Source organism: Megalobrama amblycephala, linkage group LG1 (genome assembly GCF_018812025.1).
Source record: "Megalobrama amblycephala isolate DHTTF-2021 linkage group LG1, ASM1881202v1, whole genome shotgun sequence".
NCBI lineage: Eukaryota > Metazoa > Chordata > Actinopteri > Cypriniformes > Xenocyprididae > Megalobrama > Megalobrama amblycephala.
This window is the reverse complement of record NC_063044.1, coordinates 74,517,437-74,540,968: the sequence shown is the minus strand read 5'-3', so window position 1 is coordinate 74,540,968 and position 23,532 is coordinate 74,517,437. Positions and strand designations below refer to the sequence as shown.

At 43.3% G+C, this 23,532-nt stretch overlaps 3 protein-coding genes and 1 long non-coding RNA gene across 7 annotated transcripts in view; 3 read left to right on the top strand and 1 right to left on the bottom strand.

Moving 5' to 3' along the window:
* LOC125247003 overlaps window positions 1-23,532 on the top strand; it is a 537,225-nt gene that overhangs the window by 452,592 nt on the left and 61,101 nt on the right. The gene's annotated exons all lie outside the window — the stretch shown is intronic.
* LOC125249053 lies at window positions 815-2,612 on the bottom strand. Its single transcript, XR_007180482.1, has 3 exons — window positions 2,197-2,612; window positions 1,185-1,647; window positions 815-1,068 (listed from the first exon to the last, which is right to left on the bottom strand). It is a non-coding gene; the product is annotated as an uncharacterized LOC125249053 (long non-coding RNA).
* LOC125246558 (WW domain-binding protein 11) lies at window positions 6,646-11,460 on the top strand. 2 transcript variants are annotated; one of them, XM_048157521.1, is made up of 12 exons: window positions 6,646-6,797; window positions 7,318-7,403; window positions 7,508-7,539; window positions 7,626-7,719; window positions 7,799-7,995; window positions 8,085-8,218; window positions 9,210-9,343; window positions 9,602-9,784; window positions 9,877-9,987; window positions 10,072-10,341; window positions 10,510-10,695; window positions 10,788-11,460. In XM_048157521.1, exons 2-12 carry the CDS (start codon window positions 7,340-7,342, stop codon window positions 11,363-11,365), a joined length of 1,983 nt encoding a protein of 660 aa, XP_048013478.1. In that variant the 5' UTR covers window positions 6,646-6,797; window positions 7,318-7,339; the 3' UTR covers window positions 11,366-11,460. The 2 variants fall into 2 exon arrangements, with proteins under 2 accessions (XP_048013478.1, XP_048013471.1); XM_048157514.1 differs by having other exon boundaries at window positions 9,602-9,799.
* On the top strand, window positions 12,439-19,525 carry ddx47 (DEAD (Asp-Glu-Ala-Asp) box polypeptide 47). Its single transcript, XM_048157908.1, is given in 13 exon segments — window positions 12,439-12,659; window positions 14,644-14,737; window positions 14,826-15,014; window positions 15,122-15,193; window positions 15,288-15,406; window positions 15,709-15,780; window positions 15,875-15,991; window positions 16,076-16,222; window positions 16,294-16,431; window positions 18,300-18,370; window positions 18,869-18,998; window positions 19,078-19,196; window positions 19,198-19,525. Coding segments are annotated over 13 exon segments (1,446 nt in total). The 5' UTR covers window positions 12,439-12,518; the 3' UTR covers window positions 19,235-19,525.

The following is a 23,532-nucleotide window of genomic DNA, read 5'->3' as shown; positions in this document are numbered from 1 at the left end:
TTGTGCATCATCACCTTGAACGTTTCATTGCTGTCACTAAGCTATCACTAGCTAGCTAGTTACTTTGCTAGTTTGCTACGTATTACTAGCAAACGTAACTTCACTGATAACCTACATGGATGTAAATGTCAAAAGACCAGTATTTCGGATAACGTATGCATGCTAGTTATGAAAAGTACAGTTGCTCGAATGTCCAATGTAGTGTGATTAACAAGGCTATTGAATACGGATGTCCGAATGTGCGAATATAAAACCAACTTTACCGAAGTCACATCTAGCATTCCAGGCCCCAGTGAAACACAGACCACTGAGACCAGGGATACTCAGCCTGAAGCAAGTAAGACCCTTGAATACCGTTTATTCAACCACAATTTAAAACTTCAGTGACTTGTTTCCAAGTAAACATTGACATTCCTCATTAATTAATCTCAAAGACTACTGGTCTATTGGGGGTGGGGCTAGGGCAATCTCGCCTTGGGCAACCAAAGGGCTAGAGCCGGCCCTGCCCCCATGTCATCCAAGATGTTCATGTCTTTCTTTCGTCAGTCGAAAAGAAATGAAGGTTTTTGAGGAAAACATTCCAGGATTTTTCTCCTTACAGTGAATTTCAATGGCTACCAACAGGTTGAAGGTCAAAATTACAGTTTCAGTGCAGCTTCAAGGGCTTTGAACGATACCAAATGAGTAATAAGGGTCTTATCTAGCGAATCGATCAGTCATTTTCGAAAAAAATACAACCGTTTATGCTTTATAAACAAAATATCACCTTGAACGTACTTTCTGCTTCCGCATTCTTCATAACACTTACGCTGAATGTCCTACGCCTTCCCTATTCAAGTTATGGAAAAAAACGAAACTGGCGTCGCGTTCGTTCCGTAAGTAGAATAGGCAGCTGATGAACACCTTCATCCATCATGTCCCTCACTGCTGCTCTTCTCAGTGGGGACACTGTTGATCCAGAGGATGAGGAAGACCATGATGATGGACCACAACCTTGAAGCAAGAGTGGGAGAAGATGTGCGGGACAATCTGCTGCTGCAAACATTCATGTGCTCTCCATCAGCATGACTAAATAAACAGATTAAAACATTTTACAATTTATTCATGTCAGTATTCTGTTTCTTGACAATATTTAATTTCATATTTTTACAATTACTTGCTAGTTTTTGTCGTAGCTTCATTACTTTTGTGGTGTAGTGGTCTAAACCACTGAGCTGGTCAGCAGAAGGTTGCTGGTTCGATCTCTGCAGCGTCTCCTCCAGTGTGTCCTTGATCGAGTCACTTGGAAGGAGGAGTGATGGAGGATCTCGTCCATGACACTGAACCATTCCCAGGATCTGCTGTGGCTCTCCATCCTCAGTGACACCAGTCTGAGGACATTCACATCCTACAATAATGCACAATCATAATACAAAAGCAGTCATTTTAACAGCACAATGTCATCCGATTTCTGCTTTAGAAGTAACAAAATGATCATCAAAACTGCTGTAATAACTCTGTTTAAATTACAATAATTAAAATAAACTAGACTTTAGATTTAAATAGACTTTGTATTCATTTCTGTAGTATCCTCACTCAAAGCTTTTGATGGCATCATTCCTCTACCGGATAAACACACGTGTGCTCATCTGTCCCCGTCATCTGTCCCTGTAACATCAGACAAGATTCACGTTTCCTCTGAGATTTATGTGCTCAAATCTACATTCACATGTTGATGATGTGTTAACTCACTTCTTATCCAACACAAATGTTCCTTAATTTACCCACAGTACTAATGGACAAATAAAATAGATTAAACTTATGTGTAGTTACTGTAGATTTATTTATTTACATTATTTTCATTCATGTAATGTAAACAGTGTTGACAACAGTGAATAATAGCACACACACATCACTCACAGATCATAATCCATCACTCATAAGTCATAATACTTAAAGAAGACGTTCCTGTCAGATGTTAAATAGACATTTAGTAAGCATCTTTAAGATGTATATGGTTTAGAATATGTAAATACACTTCGGAGAATTAAGTTATGTGTGTTTACTAGAGCTCCTGTTATCTATACATAATAAATCGTGTTTTTACTGCAGCATCACAACTATAGTGTCCAGCATCTTCACACATTCAGCAGTTTACAGTAGCTCAACAAATGTGACTTTAACACAAGAACCATGTTTTTAGTTTTCAATACTCACATTTGACAGCATCCGCGTCGCTTTTCTCCTCCGTGTTCGATTATGACGTATCCTCTCCCGTGGCCTCCTGGGATAGAAAAGTATATATCGAGGAACACTTCAGAATCTGGGCGGAAGCAGTAGGCCATCCGGGAACTTCTCGACTACTCTTTTATGATTACTTTGGTTTCTGACATACTTATTCGCTCGCCTACTGCTTTTCCCCTATTATATATTAGGTAAGTAGGCGGTTTCGGACGCACTTTAAGTAGACGCACGGCCGAATCTCGCGAGAATTATTACGTCACCCAGGTAATTTTCGCCTACTCTTTTTGCTTCGGACATACTTATTCGCTCGCCTACTGCTTTTCCCCTACTAAATAGTAGAGAAGTAGGCGGTTTCGGACGCAGCCAATAACTTCACTGTAACACACTGTACTGTCACCAAATTTAGCTCATACATCACTGCTCTCCTGCTGGTTATAGGTACCACAACACTTAGTTTAATAAAAAAATGCATAACTTTTATGATTATTAAATAAAATCAATAACTTCACTGTTTTTAATATTGAGTATTTTTCATAATATAAAATGAGCAAAAGGGTTTTGGGTTTTGCACTTTTCAGACAGTCCCTTCAGATGTGTCTCTCCGCTGCCTGCTCATAGAGACCAATTTATATATTATAAAGCACATTTGAGGAAAATTGGGTTGTTGTAGCTCGTTGTGTAGGTTACTATGATTGAAAGTAGCTGCATTTGTGGGTAACACTTTACTTGAAGGGGTGTGCATAAGACTGACATGACACCTTCATAATCTTGACATGACACGTGTCATGAATATGAAGGAGGTTTTATGAATGTTTATGACAACTGTCATTAAATGTCATTCGCTCAATTATGTCATTTTTAATACAAAGATGACATTGTTTGAGATGTCTTTGTTACGACAACTTGACATAAACCAAAACATCATAACCTGTCATAAACATGACATAGCAGATTAATTATCAAACTTAAAAAAACTAATTAGCTTTATGGGTTAACATTACATTACATTATTTTGGTAACATTTCAGTATAGGGAACACATATATAAACGATTAACTATGACTTTTCCCTCAATAAACTCTTAATTTACTGCTTATTATAGTTAATTGTTAGGTTTAGGTATTGGGTAGGATTAAGAATGTAGAATAAGATCATGCAGAATAAGGCATTAATATGTGCTTTATAAGTACTAATAAATAGCCAATATTTTAGCCATATGAATGCGGTAACACTTTAGATTACAGCCCGGAAAGTACTGCGTAATTACAACAAATTTACAGCGTAACTTTAAATAATTATAGTGTAACTATACAGTAAGTATGTGTAAGTATAGGGGAACAATATGTTAAGTATTGGGAATAAAGGGGTAACAACCAGGAAAATAACAAATTATTTTATACTGTAAATATTTTATAACTAAGGGGTACGTATGACATTACGGGCCGTAAATTAAAGTGGAGCTTGTTACACTCTTGTTTCATGTAGTTACAGGGTAAGTAATTAATAAAAAATAAATAAATAAATAAAAACTCAAACAGTCATATCACTTGGAAAACTTTATTTGAAAAACAACTTATTTCAAAACAGATTTAAAGTTAAAACACTTCTTATTCGTTTCTCTTGCTTGGCTTCCTCCTCCTCTTGTTCCTCTTTTTCTTTCTTTCCACTGATGAATCTTAAGAGGGAATCCCATTTGCTATTCTGTATTATAAGAAATACAGTACACCCGGAAATGTGCTCATCATTTACCCTCATGCCATCTGAGATGGATACGACTTTCCTTCTTAAGATGAACACAAAAAGGATTTTAGGAAGAAAAAAATGAATCATCTGGGAATGCTTTATAATGCAAGCTCACGTGTTCCTAAAAGTCGAAGCATCAAACAGCACAAACAGCAATAACTACAGTAATCCATACGACCCCAATGGATGAATCGATGTCTTCTGAAGTGAAACGATACGTATTTGTAAGAAAAATACCATATATTTTAATATTTTTAAAACTTTCGACCAGCTGTCTTCTGCATGCGAGGGTTGAGAGTTCATGCTTGACGTAACTTGAAGCGTGACGTAGTGTAAACTAACGCAGATGTTGGATGCCGTCAGTTTTTTTTTATTTTATTTATTTTTTTTTTTTTTAGTAATGCTCACAACAAAATACACAGAATAACAGATAATGAGAATGAGAAACAAACAAGACAGAATAACAGAGACGGCAGTTCTCGCGCGAGTTTCACACGAATCTCCCGTGAGAACGTCATGAAAGCTTCACGTTGCTCATTTCAATGTGCTTCATCAAACGCGAAGTCGACTCTCATGCAGGCGCTGGTGACAGCTGGTCAGAAGCGAAAAGATGAATAGCCTAAACCATGAGAAAATTTCTGGGTGTACTGTATTTTCTTATAATACAGAACAGCAATGAGATTCCTTCTTAAGATTCATCAGCTGAGAAACAAGAGCAGGAGGAAGCCAAGCGAGAAACAACAACCAAAAAACGGACAAAACTTGTTACTTTCTGTCAGGACTTTAGAGTTTGAAATGAAAAGTTGATTTAAAAAAATGAATAATAAGTGTTGTAGACCTGTTTTTAATAAAGTTGTTTTTCAAATAAAGGTTTCAGAGTCAGTGATATCAGATTGTTTGCATTTTATTAATTACGTACCCTGTAACTACATGAAATAAGAGTGTAACAAGCTCCACTTTAATTTACGGCCCGTAATGTCATACTTACCCCTTAGTTATAAAATATTTACAGTATAAATAATTTGTTATTTTCCTGGTTGTTATCCCTTTATTCCCAATACGTTACATATTGTTCCCCTATACTTACACATACTTACTGTATAGTTACACTATAATTATTGAAAGTTACGCTGTAAATTCATTGTAATGACGCAGTACTTTCCGGGCTGTAATCTAAAGCGTTACCATGAATGCTAATAGTAATAAGCAACTAGTTAAAAGACCCTAAAATAAAGTGTTACCATTATTTTATAACAGTGTCATCTTTTTTAAGAAATTGTCTATTATCTGACCTTCTGTTGGAGGAAACTTAAAAAAACAAAAAACAAAAAAACCATGAAATGAAAAATAGTCATAACGCTGTTATAAAATTATTTGTCAGAGTTTTGTCACTTAATGACATTTTAATGACAAGTTCAATTTGTACCACTGTACTTGAGCTCAAGATACATATTCATGACACTATTATAATGGCCTCATGACAAAACCAACCACATGACAGTTTAATGTAATGTTAACCCATAAAGCTAAATGATGTCAAGTTGTCATGACAAAGACACTGACAGGTTATGATGTGTTGGTTTATGTCAAGTTGTCATAACTCGGACATCTCAAACAATGTCATCTTTGCATTAAAAATGACATAATTGAGCGAATGACACTTAATGACAGTTGTCATAAACATTCATAAAACCTCCTTCATATTCATGACACGTGTCATGTCATGATTATGAAGGTGTCATGTCAGTCTTATGCACACCCCTTCAAGTAAAGTGTTACCCATTTGTGTTTTAACAACGTTTATCTCACGAGTTATTAATCCGGGAAGCTCGAATCTGTGAATATATTGCCAACTTTACTGAGCTGCTTGACATAAGCACTGACTGGATTTCTTTATATTTGAGTCCAACAAGTTCAAACTCTATAAGAGCTGCGCATTATTTGTGTGCATTATTAACGTATGTTACTAACTGAAACACTACTGCCAGCCAGCGGGACATTAAAGAGGAAGAGTTTGTCCGAGCTCACAGCAAGGGAACGATTATAACTTTGCAAGGGAATTCAAAAGATTTGAAAAAAAAAAAAAAAAAATCCTCACATCCACCATTTTTTTCCACCAGCACTTAAAATTTCCTTCCTTCCTAATTTTTTTCCACCACCATGTCCCTTTAGGGGCTCCGTACCATATGTGTGTGTTAATGTATCATGAACTCCTGACAGTTTTTCCTGCAGCATATTTGCTTTGACCAGCAGGTGTCGCTGCGTTCATTCGAAGCCTGGAGAAATGCAGGGGTTAAATTGATCTTATCAGGGCTCAACATTAACGCTTGTTATTTTGAAGGGCAAATGAAAGACTTCGACCAGATCTGATTAAAACATCAATAACAAAAAATAGCAATTTATTATAGCCAATAACATTAAAAACCTGTTTAAAGTGTGTGTGTGAATAATGTAATGAGGGCTGGTAGACTTCAAATGTTCAACAATCTCTGATAATGTTGTGAAAGAAACTCAAACTGATAAAAAAGAGCAGATCATGAAACAGTTGAGACCGACGGATCATAATCACATCCCAAAGTTAATTCCTCGAGGAATGAAGCACTTTTCAACACATCAGGCTGGAAATCTTCTGAACGTCATGAAGCTTCATCTCTCCACGGCTAGATTTCAGCAGCGCGCTGTCGATTTAAATAATAAAAGTCCGGAAGGCGGAAGTGACGCGTGTTCCAGTAGCGGTGACGTCCTTCCGCTCAGAGAGATGGTTCGCGCTGTTGGACGCGTTTGTTGATCAGTGATAAACGTGAATATTAGATATTAATCAAAGTGATTGAGGTGAGTTTGACTTTTACTCTGATCACGTGAAACTGGTTCACCGCGCGGCGCGTTCATGTGACACATGCACACTCATTTTTCCGAAGCGAATTGAGATTATATGAACAGATACACACACACACACACACACTAAAGCTGATACAAACATCCTCAGATGATCACGAACAGAGATGAAATCAGTTTCAGTGTGATGCTGCGCTGCTTATGCTGTTTTCTGCTTCTTTCCATCATGTTTACTGGTGTCTCTTGATGCACATGTAGGGTTAGACTCAACAAACAGACTTTTACTTGCTCTCATAACTGTTTCACTGACCAGACCACATGTGTGTATATATATATATATATATATATATTTATGTCATGAAATATTAGATTAGAAATGAAAACAGTAGTAGGATAGTTATACTGCTGTAATGTGACTGCATGACTTGTTTGAGTCGTTAGTTTCTTAAATAATCACCAGAATGCACTGCTGTCCCCGTCTGATGAGGTCACTGCTGATTGTGTGTGTGTTGCTCAGGTGAAGCCGACGGTCAGCCATCATGGGCCGCCGCTCCACCTCCTCCACCAAGAGTGGGAAGTTCATGAACCCCACGGACCAGGCCAGTGAGTACTGACTCTAGATCAGCTCATGTGTGTGTCAGTGCTGTGAACATGACCTCTGACCTCTGTGTGTGTGTGTGTGTGTGTGTGTGTGTGTGTGTGTGCAGGGAAGGAGGCGCGCAAGAGAGAGCTGAAGAAGGTACGTACGTGACCTCTGACCCCAGGTTTGTGATGACTTTGGTTCAGTTCAATCATGGCTGTTGTGTGTGTGTGTGTGTGTGGCAGAACAAGAAGCAGAGGATGATGGTCCGAGCGGCTGTGCTGAAGATGAAGGACCCGCGTCAGATCATCAGAGACATGGAGAAGCTGGACGAGATGGGTGTGTGGGTCATGTGACACATGTGAATTCAGTGCACCGATCGTGCGTGAGATTCTGATCATGTGACTGTTGGTTTCAGAGTTCAACCCGGTGCAGCAGCCGCTGCTGAACGAGAAAGTGCTGCGCGACAAACGCAAGAAGCTGCGCGAGACCTTCGAGCGGATCGTCCGCCTGTACGAGCGGGAGAATCCGGAGACGTACAAGGAGCTGCGGAAGCTGGAGGTGGACTACGAGACCAAGCGGGGGCAGCTGTCGCTCTACTTCGACTCCGTCAAGGTGCGAGTCAGACACACTTTAGCAGGAGACGCTAGTGATGATATGAACCGCTGTACGTTCAGCAGCTGATGCTTGTTTCTGTCCGTCAGAACGCCGAGTCGGTGGAGGTGGACAGCATTCCTCTTCCTGACATGCCTCACGCTCCGTCCAGCATCCTCATCCAGGACATCCCGCTGCCCGGAGCCCAGCCGCCCTCCATCCTGAAGAAGAGCTCTGCGCTGGGGTCAGGACACACACACACACACTCACACACACACACACACACACACACACGCACACACACACGCACACACACACACACACGCACACACACACACACACACTCGCACACACACACTCTCTCACACACTCACACTCAGAACACACACACACACACTCGCACACTCGCACGCACACACACACACACACTCTCACACACACGCACACTCTCTCACACACACACACACACACACACACACACACACACACACACACACACTCGCACACACACACACACTCTCACACTCACACACACACTCGCACACACACACTCTCACACTCACACACACACACTCTCACGCACACTCTCTCACACTCACACTCACAACACACACGCACACACTCGCACACACACACTCTCTCACACACCCACACTCACAACACACACGTGTGTTGATGTGTGTGAGTGTGTTGGTGTGTGTTTCAGGAAAGAGTGTGTGTGTGTGTGTTGATGTGTGTTGTGTGTGTTTCAGAAAAGAGTGTGTGTGTGTGTGTGTGTTGATGTGTGTGTGTGTGTGTGTGTGTGTGTGTGAGAGAGTGTGCGTGTGTGTGCATGCAAGTGTGTGTGTGTTGATGTGTGTTGTGTGTGTTTCAGAAAAGAGTGTGTGTGTGTGTGTTGATGTGTGTTGTGTGTGTTTCAGAAAAGAGTGTGTGTGTGTGTGTTGATGTGTGTTGTGTGTGTTTCAGAAAAGAGTGTGTGTGTGTGTGTGTTGATGTGTGTTGTGTGTGTTTCAGAAAAGAGTGTGTGTGTTGATGTGTGTTCACATGTGTTGATGTGTGTTGTGTGTGTTTCAGAAAAGAGTGTGTGTGTGTGTGTGTGTTGATGTGTGTTGTGTGTGTTTCAGAAAAGAGTGTGTGTGTTGATGTGTGTTCACATGTGTTGATGTGTGTTGTGTGTGTTTCAGGAAAGAGTGTGTGTGTTGATTGTGTGTGTTGATGTGTGTTGTGTGTTTCAGGAAAGGTTCAGCGCTCTCAGCAGCCGCTCTGGCTGGAGTTCCACGCCTGCCGCCGGGACGTAAACCACCAGGACCCCCTCCAGGACCGCCGCCGCCGCAGATCCTGCAGCTGTACGCCAACACACGCCGCACAGGTACCTGGAGCCACACTACACGCCAGATACACGCTAACACTAGATACACTCAACATGTTAGGTACACACTACACTCCAGATACACACAACACGCCAGAATACACACTACATGCTACACACCAGATACACAACATGTTAGCATGTACCTGGAGTGTAGTGTGTATCTAACACTGAGCCCAAGATCTTCTAGTCCAAAACTTCCTGTGTGTTCTGCATGTTGTGTGTAACTCCACTGTCACTAATGTGTGTTTGTGTCAGAGGGCAGCGGCGGGTCAGACACTGAAATGATGGACACCGGAGGGAGAAACTCCGACAGCGAGAGCGACACAGACGACGACAGCGACTCTCAGGACGACAGCGGCGGAGAGCGAGACAACACAGACGCTGGCGCGAGACTGACGGCCGATCGCCATGACGACAGGGAGGAGGAGCGAGAGCGAGGCGAGAAACACACAGGTCTTGATTTGAGTTGTGTCAAATAACACTGCCGTACCCTCGACTGAACTCTGATCATCAGCGCTTGCTTCTCTCAGGTCGCAGTGTGCGCTTCGCTGACATGCCGCCGCCCAAAGACAAGAGGAAGAAGAGGGTGGTGAAGACGAAGAGCATCACGCCGCTGCAGGCCATGATGCTGCGGATGGCAGGTGTGTGTCTCTGATGGGCATCATGGGTCAAGGGTCAGACAGGGGTTGTGACGTGTGTGTGTGTGTGTGTGTGTGTGTGTTCAGGTCAGTCTGTCCCGGAGGAAGAGGAGGATGATGAAGAGGAGTACTCGGACTCTGACGAGTCGGATGCTGAGGATCAGGGCTCTGCTGAAGCCACTCCGTCATTGGCCAATCCCAGACTTCCTGTTCCATCGGCACCAATGGCGGCGCAGCAGCCTCCCCCACACATGCAGGCTCCGCCCATCACAGGGCCTCCTCCTTTAGGACCGCCTCCAGCTCCACCAATGAGGCCGCCAGGACCGCCATCCGGCCCGCCTCCAGGCCCGCCTCCCGGTGCGTTACATCACTCACGCTTATTCATTATCATTCATTATTATTCTCATTATACTCATTATTTATTATTCAGCATCATTATCATATGCTAATGAGCCGCACGTTAAGCTTGGAGTCGTTAGTGAAGCGGTAAATGTTTCAGTGAGATGATGACTGTGTGTGATTCAGGCGCTCCTCCGTTCCTGAGGCCTCCTGGACTCCCCGCGGCCCTCAGGGGCCCCATGCCGCGCCTGCTGCCCCCAGGACCCCCGCCGGGCCGCCCGCCCGGCCCTCCTCCCGGCCCTCCACCGGGCCTGCCGCCCGGCCCGCCGCCCCGAGGACCCCCGCCCCGCCTGCCGCCGCCGGCCCCGCCAGGTGAGCGATCATGTGCCGTAACACCAGACGTGAGGTAGCAAACGGTGTCAGGAATGAACACTGATGTTTAATGTGTGTTTGTTGGATTGCAGGAATGCCTCCGCCTCCCCCTCCGCCCCGCGCCGGCCCGCCCCGCATGGCCCCGCCCCTCTCTCTCTTCCCGCCTCCGCTCAATCCCAACGTGCTCAGCGCCCCACCCAGCATCCGTCAGAAGTCTCCCGCGGCGCCCACGTCCTCCGCCGACGCCTCTCAGAGCTCCTCCTCGCTCCCGCCTCCCCCCAGAGGCTCCGCCCTGCAGATGCCGCCGCCCCCCGGCACCACCTCCAACCCGCTCGCCCCCACCATCGAGAAGCGGGCCAACATCACTGGCGGCTCCGGCCCGGCCTCGGCCCAGGCGGGCGGCGCCACCATCTCCGCCAAACCGCAGATCATCAACCCCAAGACGGAGGTGACGCGCTTCGTGCCCACGGCGCTCCGCGTGCGCAGGGATCGGGCCGGGGTGCCCGGAGGGATGGAGAGAGCGGCCGGCCGGAGGGAGGACGAGCGCGAGCAGCCCAAACACCAGACCCTGAGCCACCCGAGCCAACCGGACCGCGCCGCGCCGCCCAGCATGAAGACCAAGGACCAGATGTACGAGGCCTTCATGAGGGAGATGGAGGGCCTGCTCTAGCCACACGCTTCCCTTCTGCAGCTCTTTTGTACGTTTTCTCTTAGTGTCACAGGATTGTGTTTTATCTTGAAACATGAATAAAAAAGTCAAACCCTGCTGCTGTTCTTCACTGCTAAAAACAGTTGTGTCTCTTTGCCAATCAATGATTATATGTTGATTAAAGATCAGTCGTACAGACGCTCAGAGATGAATCTGTTCAGAAGAGGATAGTGGAATCAGTGCTGAGAAACTACTGAAGGTCAGATATTAACATTAAGAGTCAATTAAACAGAGTAAACCATGTTTAACTGGACATACAGCACTGTCCAGCCTAGACCTCTTCATCCTTTACTGAAATATTAATGTGTTAAAGATTTTTTAACCATATTGTGTACAGAAAATTATATTTATTTTATGAACAATTCTTCTAAAAAATACTTATTTAAGCAACCAATTGATTTTTAATATAGATAAGTTAAATGTATATGAGCTTTGCTTGTTACATTAGGATAGAAATGCTATTTTATTAAGTTATTAAGGAAACATGATAAAATGACGTATTTATGACGTATGTCTAAATTAAACTGTAATGGTATTGTTTTTCAACAGAACTCAAGTACAGATTCCCCAGAACAGCTTCTCATTTAGGGTTTGTGTCATTTTATGGGGTAATTTCTATGCATATCATTGATTAGTTTAAACACTAGTATCGCTGTTCATTATATATATATATATTACAGTCAGCATCATATAATTATTTGGTTACTTATTGGTAAATTTACCAACCATATAATGTAAGTAAATGAATTAAGTAAAAGTACTGTTCCTCTTGGTCAGAATATTCAGTAAACCCAAGAGTGAAAGCGGTCTAAAACACTGATAAATTTGTGAATATACACCATATTGTGACAGAGTATGTGACATTAATATTATGCATGTGTGCAAAATAAGTGCAAGGGCGTTTCCTCATATTTGTTACAACAAGTACAATTCACTTTTATTTCTTTTTTCCCTAATTTTTTGTAAATAATGATTTGTTGGATAAAATCTGTGAATAAGCTTTTAAGAAATTATTTCTAGAACTGCTGTTCTTTCACACTCGCGCTGTTTGCGCGACCCTCCGTCACTTCCGCTCGTGGGCGGGGCTTCAGCACGTGGGTAACGCGCCGCAGACATGGCGGATCCTAGAGACGCGTCTTCAGATGAAGAGCAGAAAAACACACACACAGCCGAAGACAGCAGCAGCAACATGACAGAGATGGAGCCGAGTGAAGACACGAACACCGAGGAGACGCTCAAGACCTTCAGAGACCTGGTGAGGAACGCGCGTGCGCCTTTCACTTCACACAGATCTTCATCAGACTCGGTCATTATTGTCTTCATCAGACTCGGTCATTATTCAGACGGGCTGTCTGTCAGCGCCTCTTACTTTACTGAGGCGAAAAGACGCTTTCTGAAGAAAATAGGCTTTAAAACGCTAATATTATCATGTCGAGTTCACGGAACTGTGGTGCGCGTTCACTTTCCCGCCGCCTGCTGGTCACACAGAGAAGCGCGCGCACATCAGGGGTGTTGTTATTTGTTGTTTTTCACTACAGTAAGTTCAGCACTTTATAGTGACGATTAGTCAAGTTATTTTCGCTCAGTGTTCAGTAATTTTGTATATTTTGCCTAAATATCATCTCTTGTTTTCTCTCCACTCTATTTTATTCGCGCTGTATTTTGCGTCACGTTTTTCTTGTGTGTATTTGTTCTTAAAGGGACAGTCATCATTTACTCGCCCTCTAGTTTGAATTAAAGGTGCTCTAAGCGATGTCACGCGTTTTTAGGCCAAAACATTTTTTGTCACATACAGCAAACATCAACTCACTATCCACTAGCTGCCTGTCCCTTGAACACACTGTAAAAAACACGGTCTCTGTAGTCGCCACAAGCTCCAAAAACGGCAACAAAATCTACCTGGTGCAGCCTGGGCATATTCTTCGTACCTCGCTTAATACATCTGAGATGATTTGACAGATGCCAGATCTTCTAATCGTGATAACTGAACTCTGGCTAATTTGGTTCTTCAAACGAATTTGCGGATTGGATTAAAATATCTGGATTAAGTTGTGTAAGATTACTGCGTGTTCTCGTGTTCCATGAAAAGGGCAGATGTATCGATACACGAAACCACGATCAGCAATGCAGCGATTGGCTGGAGTCAAGACGGCAACGTAATGACATCATAGAATGAGAAAAGACACCTGACTAAACTAAAAATGAATTTCTAGACATTTATAAGGAAACAGCCAAGCGAATAAATGACAGAAGAATGACATAAATGTTATAATAGATAAATGAAATGTGCACTATTTTTTTTTTTTTACATGATTACCCAATTATTTAGGCTATATTCACAATTTCTATTATTTGTACAGGCAATTTTTTATTTCAATGTTGTAATTAGCAACTAATTTACCTTTGAAGCATATTTGACAGCATTAATTAAAGTTTCTTAAGGGTCAAGATCAAGTTATCTGCATCTCCTGCGCTTCATCAAGCCACTCCCATAATATCTGTCGCGGTTCAAATGCACAAATGCACGTACGGCATAGACATCTGTACATCATGTGTGTAAAACTCCAATAAAAACTATTACGTAATTATTCCCTCACGAATGAATCTCTCACAGAGTAAAACTGTCGGTGTTTATATTATGACACTACACGGCATTATAGTGTTATTTGCAAATTTATTTTTAAATCATATTGTCCCTGGTTTACATTAGGGTACTCTTGTGGGAAAGTAGCAGAGGCTGGGACAGACTTTAAGCATCACCTCCGCTTAAAAAGATGCAATCTAATCCTGTTTACATGAAATAAGCTGCTCCCGAGCAGGTTTGAGCTTACAGACCTGTTGCTATGACAGCAAGTCCAGGATGAGCGTCGAAGAGCCGAACAATCCAAGGTTTAGGCCAAATCGCCATCCGTCAAATCCTGTGAGTTAGCGACGTATGAAGAATATGCCCCAGGACCACGAAACATAATAAACATGCTCCAGCCAATAACCGACAAGAATGATTTTAAATGCGCGTTCATGACTGTTTCAGGAAGCACGGAGGGGAGGAGGAGGAGGAGGAGGAGGAGGAGGAGGAGGAGGAGGAGGAGGAGGGAGGGTCTAGCTAGCCTCTGTTTTGTTAGACAACACTAAGAACGTTAACAGGAAGTTACTCCACCCAGGATCGCTTAGAGCACCTTTAATAGCGCTATATAAAACACAGTGTTGCTCCGGAAGTCATGTGACTGACTTTGTTTCAGGGCGTAACGGAGGTTCTGTGTGAAGCCTGTGATCAGCTGGGCTGGAAGAAACCCACCAAGATCCAGATCGAGGCCATTCCTGTGGCTCTGGAGGGTGAGCAGCTCCTCACACACACACACTCTCTCTCACACACACACGTGTGACACCGCTGCTAACGCATGTGTGTGTGTCTCCGCCGCAGGTCGTGATGTCATCGGTCTGGCAGAGACGGGTTCGGGGAAGACGGGCGCGTTCGCTCTGCCCATCCTGCAGTCTCTCCTGGCGTCTGCGCAGCGGCTGCACACACTCGTCCTGACGCCCACCAGAGAACTGGCCTTCCAGATCGCAGAGCAGTTCGACGCGCTCGGCTCCAGCATCGGCGTCAAGACCGGTATACTCCGTCTCCAGTGTGAAAGCATGCCTTACTGTGATCAGACGCTATGATGTAACGCCAGGTCATGTGATGCTAACAGTGTTGTGTGTGTGTGTGTGTTTCAGCTGTCATCGTCGGAGGGATTGATATGATGTCTCAGGCTCTGGTTCTGGCCAAGAAACCTCACGTGGTCATCGGTAAGAGAATGTTTTCCTGTCAAGTGTGTGGCGTGATCACTGAACGTGGGCTGATTTGAATCATGGGTAATGAATCCTTCCCTGTGACCCTCAGCGACTCCCGGCCGCTTGATCGATCACCTGGAGAACACCAAAGGATTCAACCTGCGAGCGCTCAAGTATCTGGTGATGGACGAGGCTGACCGCATTCTCAACATGGACTTTGAGTCGGAGGTACACACACACACGCGCACACACACACACACACACACTCTCTAACACACACACACACACGCACACACACACACGCGCACACACACACACACACACACACACACACACTCTCTAACACACACACACACACACACACACACACACTCTAACACACACGCACACACACACACGCACACACACACACGCGCACACACACACACACACACACACACACACACACACACACACATACACTCATATATCTATATATAGAGCTCAATGACATGAGAGAACATGAGCTCAGGTGTTTGTTTGTGTGTCAGGTGGATAAAGTCCTGAAGATCATCCCGCGCGACAGACACACATTCCTGTTTTCGGCCACCATGACCAAAAAGGTAGGACACACACACACACACACACACCCTGAGAGTGTGTGAAGCATCCGCTGATGCGTTGAGCAGCGGTTGACGCGCGTCTCGCTGCTTTCAGGTGCAGAAGCTGGAGCGGGCGGCTCTACGGAACCCCGTCAAGTGCGCCGTCTCCACCAAATACGCCACCGTGGACAAACTGCAGCAGTACTACATATTCATCCCATCAAAGTACAAGGTTCCTCCGGCGTCTCCGTCTGCCTCTGAGCTCACATGATTATCAGACGTGCTTCAGCCCTTACGAACTGTGTTTGTCTTGCAGGACTGTTATCTGGTCTCCATCCTGAATGAACTGGCTGGAAACTCCTTCATGGTGTTCTGCGGCACCTGTAATAACGCCCAGCGTGTGGCGCTGCTGCTCAGGAACCTGGGCATCACGGCCATCCCTCTGCACGGTCAGATGAGTCAGGTACGGAGCCGGAGCCGCGTCTCGAGCGTTTGCTGTCTGTCAGTGACTGACGTGTGTCTCTCTCTCTTCAGAACAAGCGTCTCGGCGCTCTCAACAAGTTCAAGTCCAAGTCCCGCTCGGTCCTGCTGGCCACGGACGTGGCGTCCCGCGGGCTGGACATCCCACACGTCGACTGCGTCATCAACTTCGACATCCCCACACATTCAAAGGTAAAGCTGTGACGGCACACACAGGCCCTTGAAGTAACCTTCACCTAAATGTCGTTAGAGTAGCATGGTGCTGTTATAACAGTCGCTACTGTTTGGAGGGAAAGCGGGAGGCACCTTAACAAAAGTGGCGTGACTGTATGGATCATGATCCACGCAGGAAGCTCAAGGAACTGCTCAGGATCAGTGAAGTGATGCTTGACGCAGTATTGAGCTTCATAAACATCAGTTATTCTAGAGATGCACTGATAATAAATTCTCCACGATAGCCAATAATTCAGACTGATATCTGCAGATAACAATAGTTTGGGGTTCTGCCTAAATACCATCTTTTAAATTAATGATATTTACGTTATTATATTTTTAACTGTTATGAAAGAAATGCGAATAAAAACTCTCCATTTCATCAGCTTGTTTCAGAGTAACTGCTATCAGTTATAAACACATTACTCAAATTAATATTAACACACATTAACTAAATTCTGAAGATTAGCTGAATCTTTCTGAGTGTTATTAATTCGTATAATTACTATTAATATCGAACATCAAACTTTTCTTTACACAAAGCACATATTCAGTGCATGTTTCTGCCCTCTTTTGATTGACAGTGTAAAAAAACAGATGAATCCTATCGACCGATAGTCTGAAAATGTTGTTTTATCGGCCGATACCGATTATTTGTGCATCTCTATTTAAAACTCCAGTGAATAAAGCCTAATAAAGTAGTGTTTATAAGTGCAGCGCAGCTTTGTTCAGCGGTAACGGGGGTCACCACTGTATTTCTGCTCTTCCATAAGCACCATCAAGTGCATTTTCAGTCAGCGCGTTTTCTGTTCAAGCAAATACGAAGATCAAGCCATATTTTCACACTCTTGAATCGAAACAACAGATCCCGATGGAGCCGATCACACTGGGCAGGATCAGTCGCGGCACAACAAAGCAGGATTTGTTTTTCTTCCCCCATCGCCCTGCAATGAAACGGTCCATCCAGTTAGATTTGAGCTTTAGATCATGTGCCCGTAGCCGCTGCTGTTGCACTCAAGGGCGAGAGTGGTGGCGCTGTTGTGAAAACCAGCGTACATACAGAAGAAAACTATTCCGGAAGAGAGAAGAGATATCACTGATTTATTCTCACTTGTTTTTTTCATATTTCTTTACACAGAATAACATGTCTATTCTTTTTCAGTGTAAAATAAATGTTAAACGTTCACTCTCTCTCTCGTTCTCATTGGGTGTTTAGAAAGGTCACATGACCCTTAAACGAGAGTTCAGTTGTCAGTTTATGCCATAACATCACTGCAGTGTACAGTAGGTCTTTGATATGGTCCAGATTGTCTTTATTGTGCTTGATATGAACTAAAAGGTGCTTTAAATAGTCCTTGAATCTGATTCTGGTCTTTCTCAAGAGCCTCACTTCCTGTTCAGATTCACCTGTGTTAATAAAAACAGTCATTTAAAGGGATCGTTCACACAAACTGAATGTGAATGATCTTTCTTATCAGTCATATAAACGCTGATCACGTCACATGTGGTAAACAGAAGCTGAGATGATGATGATGAGAGAATATACGACACATCTGAAACACTGATGAACCGACCCTTTGAGTGACTGACTGTCAATCATCTGATGTGACATCATCATAATCTAACAGCACGGAAAATATAATACATTTTACATTTAATATAACACTTTATAATACTGACAAACTGCCTGTCGTTTGCTTTATCTCTGTGTTTGATGACCGGCTGTTTGTTTGTTATAACTTCTTGTGTTAGATGCTGTTGTTCATATTTAAACTACTTTATTAAAGTCATTTGAAGGAGTGTTGGGCTCTGTTGAACGGTCTGTTTGCTAACGCTGTTCTCCACAGGACTACATCCACCGCGTGGGCCGCACGGCGAGAGCGGGGAGATCTGGGAAATCCATCACCTTCGTCACACAGTCAGTCGCTCCTCCTGTCCTCACTGTGCTTGTGTTCGTCAGATTAATCGCCGTTATCATTTCAGTCAGATGATTCTGCTGTGAATCTCAAGCCTTATTTCAGATTTATGCCACAGATTCAGTGTTCGATTTTGCTAGCTTTATCTTCATCTCGTGTCACATTAATATGTTTCCATCCATCACCTTTCATGAGAATTTTTGGGATATTGCATAAACACTGGATGGAAATGCAAACATAAATTCTATCAGCTTCAGAACTGATGAACCCGTGAAAGATTTCAAGCTTTATCAGATCTGCATGAATAACGTGTTACAGTCTTCGTTTTAATTCCCTTTTCATGAAATCAGTCTTTTATAGATGTGTGTGTGTGTGTGTGTGTGAGTGTGTGTGTGACTGTCTGTGACTGTGTGTGTGTGAGCGCTGCGTTGATTGTGTGTGTGAAGCCTGTTTGTGCTCATTGAAGAGCGCTGGCTCCTGATGCGTGTGTCTGTCTGCAGGTATGATGTGGAGCTGTTCCAGCGAATCGAAACGCTGATCGGGAAGAAACTGCCCGCTTTCCCCACACAGGAAGAGGAAGTGATGATGCTAGTGGAGCGAGTGAGCGAAGCCCAGCGGTTCGCACGCATCGTAAGTCCTGGTTCAGTGTGTGTGTGTGTGTGTGTGATGAGGTCTGAAGGAGTGTGTCTGACGGATGTGTTTCTGGCAGGAGATGAAGGAAAGCGCAGAAAAGAGGAAGCGGCCCCGAGCGGCGGAGGATGATGACGGCGAGCAGTCCAGCGGCGTGAGGAAGAAGGTCAAGGGCGGCGCGTTCAGAGGAGGGCGAGGCCAGAGGCCGAGGCGGCGGCTCCAAGAGAGGAAGATGAACATCAGTCTGAGTCACGTCTGTAGTTTATTACTGTAAATCTAATAAACCCTGGATTCTCTTCTCCATTTTGAGTGAACTGTCCCTTTAAGATATTATGAACCCATGAATCTCTGAGATCAGTGTCTAGGGTTTTACCTGATCTCAGAACAGTTTTATACATTTGCTTTAATGAGATGTGTAATTAAAAGGAAGAGTAGTTGCTCTCGTGTTGACCTGACAACACCACATCAATGCTATTTGATTTGTTAATGTATACTGTCAATAAAACATTTGCAGTGTGTTTGTAAAAGCTGTTTTTATGCATGTTCTGGCCAGGGTCTTTGTTGCAGGTACAGTTTTCACCAGCAGGTGTCACCAAGACTTTTCACTGGGAGAACAGAAACATGGAAGTTGATTAATGCCAAAAGTTTTAGAAAGAAAAAGCTTGTTGAATTGCACTAATTAAAAAAAATGCATTGCATTAAGCCATGTTTGCATTTTAATGCATTGTATTTTTAGGGCATGCATTTTTATTGTCTGAAATCCAACGTGGTCGTGAATTCAAGCTGTATTATAGTAAATATTTCAGTTCAAAACATTCACACGTTTTCATTATTAAAAATGTGAAGATTCATATTCACCTTTCAGATTTCACTTCCAATAATCAGTCTTAAAAATACAACATAAAATATTCAGTCCATTTTATTTCACTTTACAAACTCGCGTCCACAAATTTGACAGAAAATTCAACATTGGACATCTGGGAATAGCAGAATATTTCTATGTGAATGTGAAGTTTGCTTGAGCTGAGGTTAATAAAGGCATTAGTGATGTACTGACACAGCTGAGTCTAAGTCAACAGATCAGGGCAGCGTTTCCCTAAAGCGTCATAAGCGGAAGTTGATCGTAGCTCCATTGATGGCAATGATAGGCTTACGATGCTTTTGGGAAACGCTGCCCTGAGCAGTAACAGGTCAACGTGATTGTGAAGTCTCCTGATGAACTGCACAAATAAACCTCATGTGGTTCACTGCGTCTTTCTTCGGGAGGCTCTAATGTTCTCGTACACCTGATATGCCTGAGCACGCCTCCTGTCAGGGTCAGCTGAACCCAACTCTCGTGATTCACCTTGTCCGTGATGGTTGGCGGCCCTGTTTGATGGCCTCATTTATTGCTATTTTAAATTTCCCATCCAGTGCTTGAACATGGTCTTGGCCATCGCTGTGGTCCAATGAACCTTATCTGCCCACCACTGCGGCCGTCTCATGGACAGCGTAGGAGAATGAGGGTAAATTGTTTTTTGCTGCACAAAAAGTATTCTTGTCGCTTCAAAACATTCAGACTGAACCACTGTGGTAATTACGTTGCTGTCTATAGGGCATAAAAAACTTGGATTTCATCAAAAATACCTTAATTTGTGTTCTGAAGATGGATGAGGGTCTTTAGAACGACATGAGGGTGAGTAATAAATGTATATAGTTTGTGAAATGTTTGAAAATGCAGCGCCACAATCACTCAGTGAGTAAGTGTGTGTCCTGTTGAGTAAACAAAAACCTCGAAACACTTGCGGTCTTCACGTCTACTGAACACTTTGGCCCAACTCTGGAAACAGGTCATGTAAGTAGACAAGTGGTCAAGTGTAAAAACCTCAAGTGTGGTCCACTGTCTTTATGAACGAGTCACTGAATCACTGACTCACTTGATTCGTACATGAATTTTCTGGAAGCTGTCTCCTCATTTCATTTTTAGGCAGGAACACACCAGGCCGTCGGGCGGTTTTTCTTCGTCTGCCGACTAAGTTTTCTCAGTGTGTTCTGCACCGTTGGCTGAAGTTGGTCCTCGTCGGCTTTTTTTCGGTCTTTCCAAATGTTGAATCGGCGTAGGAGCTCGTTGGTCCGTCAGGCCATCTGATCATTCTGATTGGCTGTTCAGCTACTGCCACCTGCTGGTTCGGAAAGGCATTTCATCTCACGCAGGCACAAAACTGATGTGCTACTTGGCCGTCAGCTGTTTAGCGTTGGTTTGGTGTGTCAGGACAACTTTGGACACAGACGCTGCCGACGTGAGCCAACCCCACAGTCTGCTTTCGTCGCCACTAGTTCGTCGGTGTCGCCTCGGTGTGTTCTGGCCTTTTGAGGCACATCACAGACTGAACTGAATTAGAAGAGCTGCGGCTGAAATTTCACATGGCTTATTGATAATTTTATTATCATAGTAAACGTAATGCTTGTTAGCCTCCGTTAGCTGTTAGCTTTCAACATTGTATGCAGTTGAATTAGGCTAATATGAAATGAAAGGGGCCGGACCACTTACACATACATGAAAATTTGTTTTCTTCTGTCCTCAGACACAAAAATGACAAAGTAACACACGCCTTCTGCGGCTCCGTCACAATCTGAATCTGTCATCAATGGAGTCACACCTGGATTACACACCTGCAGCTCAGAGATTCATAACAGATCTGGGGGTGCTTCTCAGTTCTTATTTGTGCATCCTCGTTTCCTTTCCTTGCTTCCTTTCCTCACGTCTTAGCTCCACCCCTTCAGGATGCGAGGGAAGGACGCAAGGAAAATATGCGAGGAGGTAGGAATTGAATCAAGTGTAATGATATCCTCGCTCCCTTTAGCGTCACTTCAAAGCGTCATCAGCTGCACTCCAGGGATCTCTCCATATGTTATTAAACTTTGGTTATTTAAAAAAAATTATAATAAATATTAATAAAGCAAGATGCCCCGTTGAAATATATGAGGTATAAAGTTAATTTAAATTAAAATTATTGTAAGAGATATAAAGGGGGAGGAGAATTTATGCGTGCGTCACGTTTCTCGATGAGAAAGACTTCCGCAAAGGATGCACTGGTGTATCCTCGCTCATGACTCCTCAGAAAGCCTCCTCTCTCCTCGTTCCTCGCCTCCTCGCGGTGCAATTAGAGAATTGAGATGTCCTTCAAGATGGCTGAGCTCGATCGTTTTCCGGGTCATAGGATGGAGGACGGAGGAGTGAGGAGACGAGGAGGGATATTGAGAAGCACCCTGGATCTTCTTCTTTGACAGCAAATGAGATCTGACATCTTTTTGTGATAATGTCAATGGGAAGGAACTATGTCGGTTTATCTCTAATGCTGTAACCAACTCCTTCCCTGCCTAACAACACTCACTTACATCCCTTGTTGATTTGTTTTATATTCTAATCTGTCATTTTTCAGATGGACTCTAGTATGTGAATCTGATAGAGTATGTGGGTACAACAAATACTGAAGCTTTCTCAGTTGTTTCAGTGTGAGAGGCTAAAATTCAAACTGCATCCCAATGGAATCCTGTTTGCTGAAATATGAAGTGATTCTGTACAGGACGGATGAAAAACCACACAGCGAAAAACACGGATCCAGTTTCAGTCAAAATCACCACTGTGTGTGGCATGACTGAACACGAATTACACGTGTCTTGACCACAAAGTTTAACTCCAAAGAGAGTGAGATATTAGCTTACCTGTCTTCATTCTCCATGTCAGGATGTGTTTTGGATAAGCCAGTTTGAGTGTATCAAACTAAAGCCCTATTCGGACGGGATAAGTTTTACATGGGGAGGTGGGGGTAAAGTAATTATTAGCAGAGCTTCTCAGTGATTTTAGTCCCGTCCGAATGTGCCATCTCGGTAATCATTACGGACAATGTTAGTAAAGATTACGGCGACTTTTACCTTCTGTAAAAAGGTCCGGAAAAATTACCTCAGGTAATACTAATCCCGTCCGAATAGACCCGGTGTAAATATGTAAGGTAAATTTCCATCATTTCCTGTTTAAAAGTAGTTTTCTGCACATTTTTCAAGCATGGAAGCACTTGAAGAAACATTCATTTGTGTAATGAGAAACAAGACAATGCAGAAGACAACAGTATCTATTTTTCTGAAAACAACTTGATTTTAGCCACATAATAAAATAAAATCATGTCAAACATTATCATTTCTTATTTATTTGCAATTATTAGATTTTTATTTATTTATTTATTTTTTTATAATGACTAACCAGGAGTTGCAAAATAAGTCATCCTTACAAATGTCTTTAAGATATTTGCACATGAAGAATGCTGCATTATTTAAACTGAAAGAAGTAAGATAAATATTTTGTTATTATGGTCAGTAATTAGTCAGCGGTGCATGAGGTTTAGTATCAATACAGCTGGTGACAAACCACAGTAACACAACAGCTAATGCGCGAATATCAGTCAAATAACGGTCAGTTATGGGTTGACTTGCAGTGATATCAATACAAACTGGTTTAAAAGACCCTCGTAACCACTTGCACTGTGGAGGAGGTTCA

What these genes read in the sequence shown, in the direction of transcription:
- LOC125246558 (XM_048157514.1), top strand. Translation starts at nt 7,340, where the DNA reads ATGGGCCGCCGCTCCACCTCCTCCACCAAGAGTGGGAAGTTCATGAAC. An exon ending in GCAAGAGAGAGCTGAAGAAG is followed by an intron (nt 7,540 to 7,625) that starts GTACGTACGTGA and finishes TGTGTGTGGCAG; the next exon opens with AACAAGAAGCAGAGGATGAT. An exon ending in AAGAAGAGCTCTGCGCTGGG is followed by an intron (nt 8,219 to 9,209) that starts GTCAGGACACAC and finishes TGTGTGTTTCAG; the next exon opens with GAAAGGTTCAGCGCTCTCAG.